We start from the raw sequence: 1,130 nt of genomic DNA, 5'->3' as shown, positions 1-1,130 counted from the left end.
GTAAATTTTATAAAATGTTACATAGGCTTTACCATAATTTAAAAAATGCATTCCCCTACTTACACATCATATAATGTTAGCAGTTAGCAAAATTGGGGCCGCTATAGGAGGAATGATTAGGAACATGATTTTGCCAATTTTCCTGTTCATCATATTGAAAAGCTCACTCATTAGAGTAACACCTGCTTAATGGGCATCTCCTGCCCAGCCCCTGAGCACCCCAGACTCAGGGAACCTGGAGGAAGCTCAGACAACCTCACTGTCTGGAAGTACCCAGTAATTCCAAAGATCTGGCGGGGCCCACAGCAGCAGGCAGGATGACAACGGGGTGAGCCTGCTCATTCATTCCCCGGCATGGATGAAGAAGCGGGTCAGAGTCTCTTTGCCCACTGGGGGCCTGGTCTCCTATTTCAGAAGAAAACGCCCGCTCTGTCCTCACCCAGTGCTTACACTTGTTTGGAACAGATTCCCGTTTTTTTGGTTTTTCAGGGCAGAAAGCAAACTTGCATAAGGAACCCTGCTCTGGCCTTGCCCCCTTTCATTTGCAAAGAGCTGAAGGCCTGGTTTGGGGGAGGGGCTGAGCAGCGGAACAGCTCTCCTCTTCCTGACCCCAGCCTTGGGGTTTCCCTTCCTTTCTGCAGTCCTGAAACTCCCAGGCTCTGGCTCAGACACAGACAGGTGAGGAGCCTCCCGGACTGGCAGACAGCACTGCGTCATGCGGGGCATGGCTCAGGGCCAGGGCCGGGGCCAAATCATCACCAGGCTGCAGGGATCCCAGCACCTGGCGGGTGCTGGGGGTATGGGAGATGTGTAGCTCAGGGGCACCTGCGGCAGCCCAGGGTCTACTGTTAGCCCCAGCTGCTCACACTGTGGTCCAGTCACAGACGCGCGGAGCCTCCGCCGTCTCATCAGCAGCCCACGGACAATCCGCTGACATCTGCCTGCCAGGTTTTTGTGATGATGAAATGTATTGATACTCACTGCCTGGGGCAACCAACAGCAGTCAGTGGACGCTTCTGGAGACACTCTGAGGGTGGCATGAGCAGTTAGAGGTGTGCCTCTCCCAGACCAGGTAGCCCTGATTTGACCTGAAGCCCTATTTTGACCTGAAGCCTTTTCTGACCTTTCAT

At 53.5% G+C, this 1,130-nt stretch overlaps 1 protein-coding gene across 1 annotated transcript in view; it reads right to left on the bottom strand.

The window, feature by feature from the left end:
- FAM78A (family with sequence similarity 78, member A) overlaps positions 1–1,130 on the bottom strand; it is a 16,813-nt gene that overhangs the window by 3,073 nt on the left and 12,610 nt on the right. The window contains exon 3 of the mRNA XM_011931433.1: positions 677–825. Within this exon, the coding sequence (XP_011786823.1) occupies positions 677–825 (149 nt within the window). The remainder of the gene's footprint in view (positions 1–676; positions 826–1,130) is intronic.

Source organism: Colobus angolensis, unplaced genomic scaffold (assembly GCF_000951035.1).
Source record: "Colobus angolensis palliatus isolate OR3802 unplaced genomic scaffold, Cang.pa_1.0 Scaffold9, whole genome shotgun sequence".
NCBI lineage: Eukaryota > Metazoa > Chordata > Mammalia > Primates > Cercopithecidae > Colobus > Colobus angolensis.
Note: the sequence above shows the minus strand (reverse complement) of the source record. Positions and strands in the feature narration are given on the sequence as shown.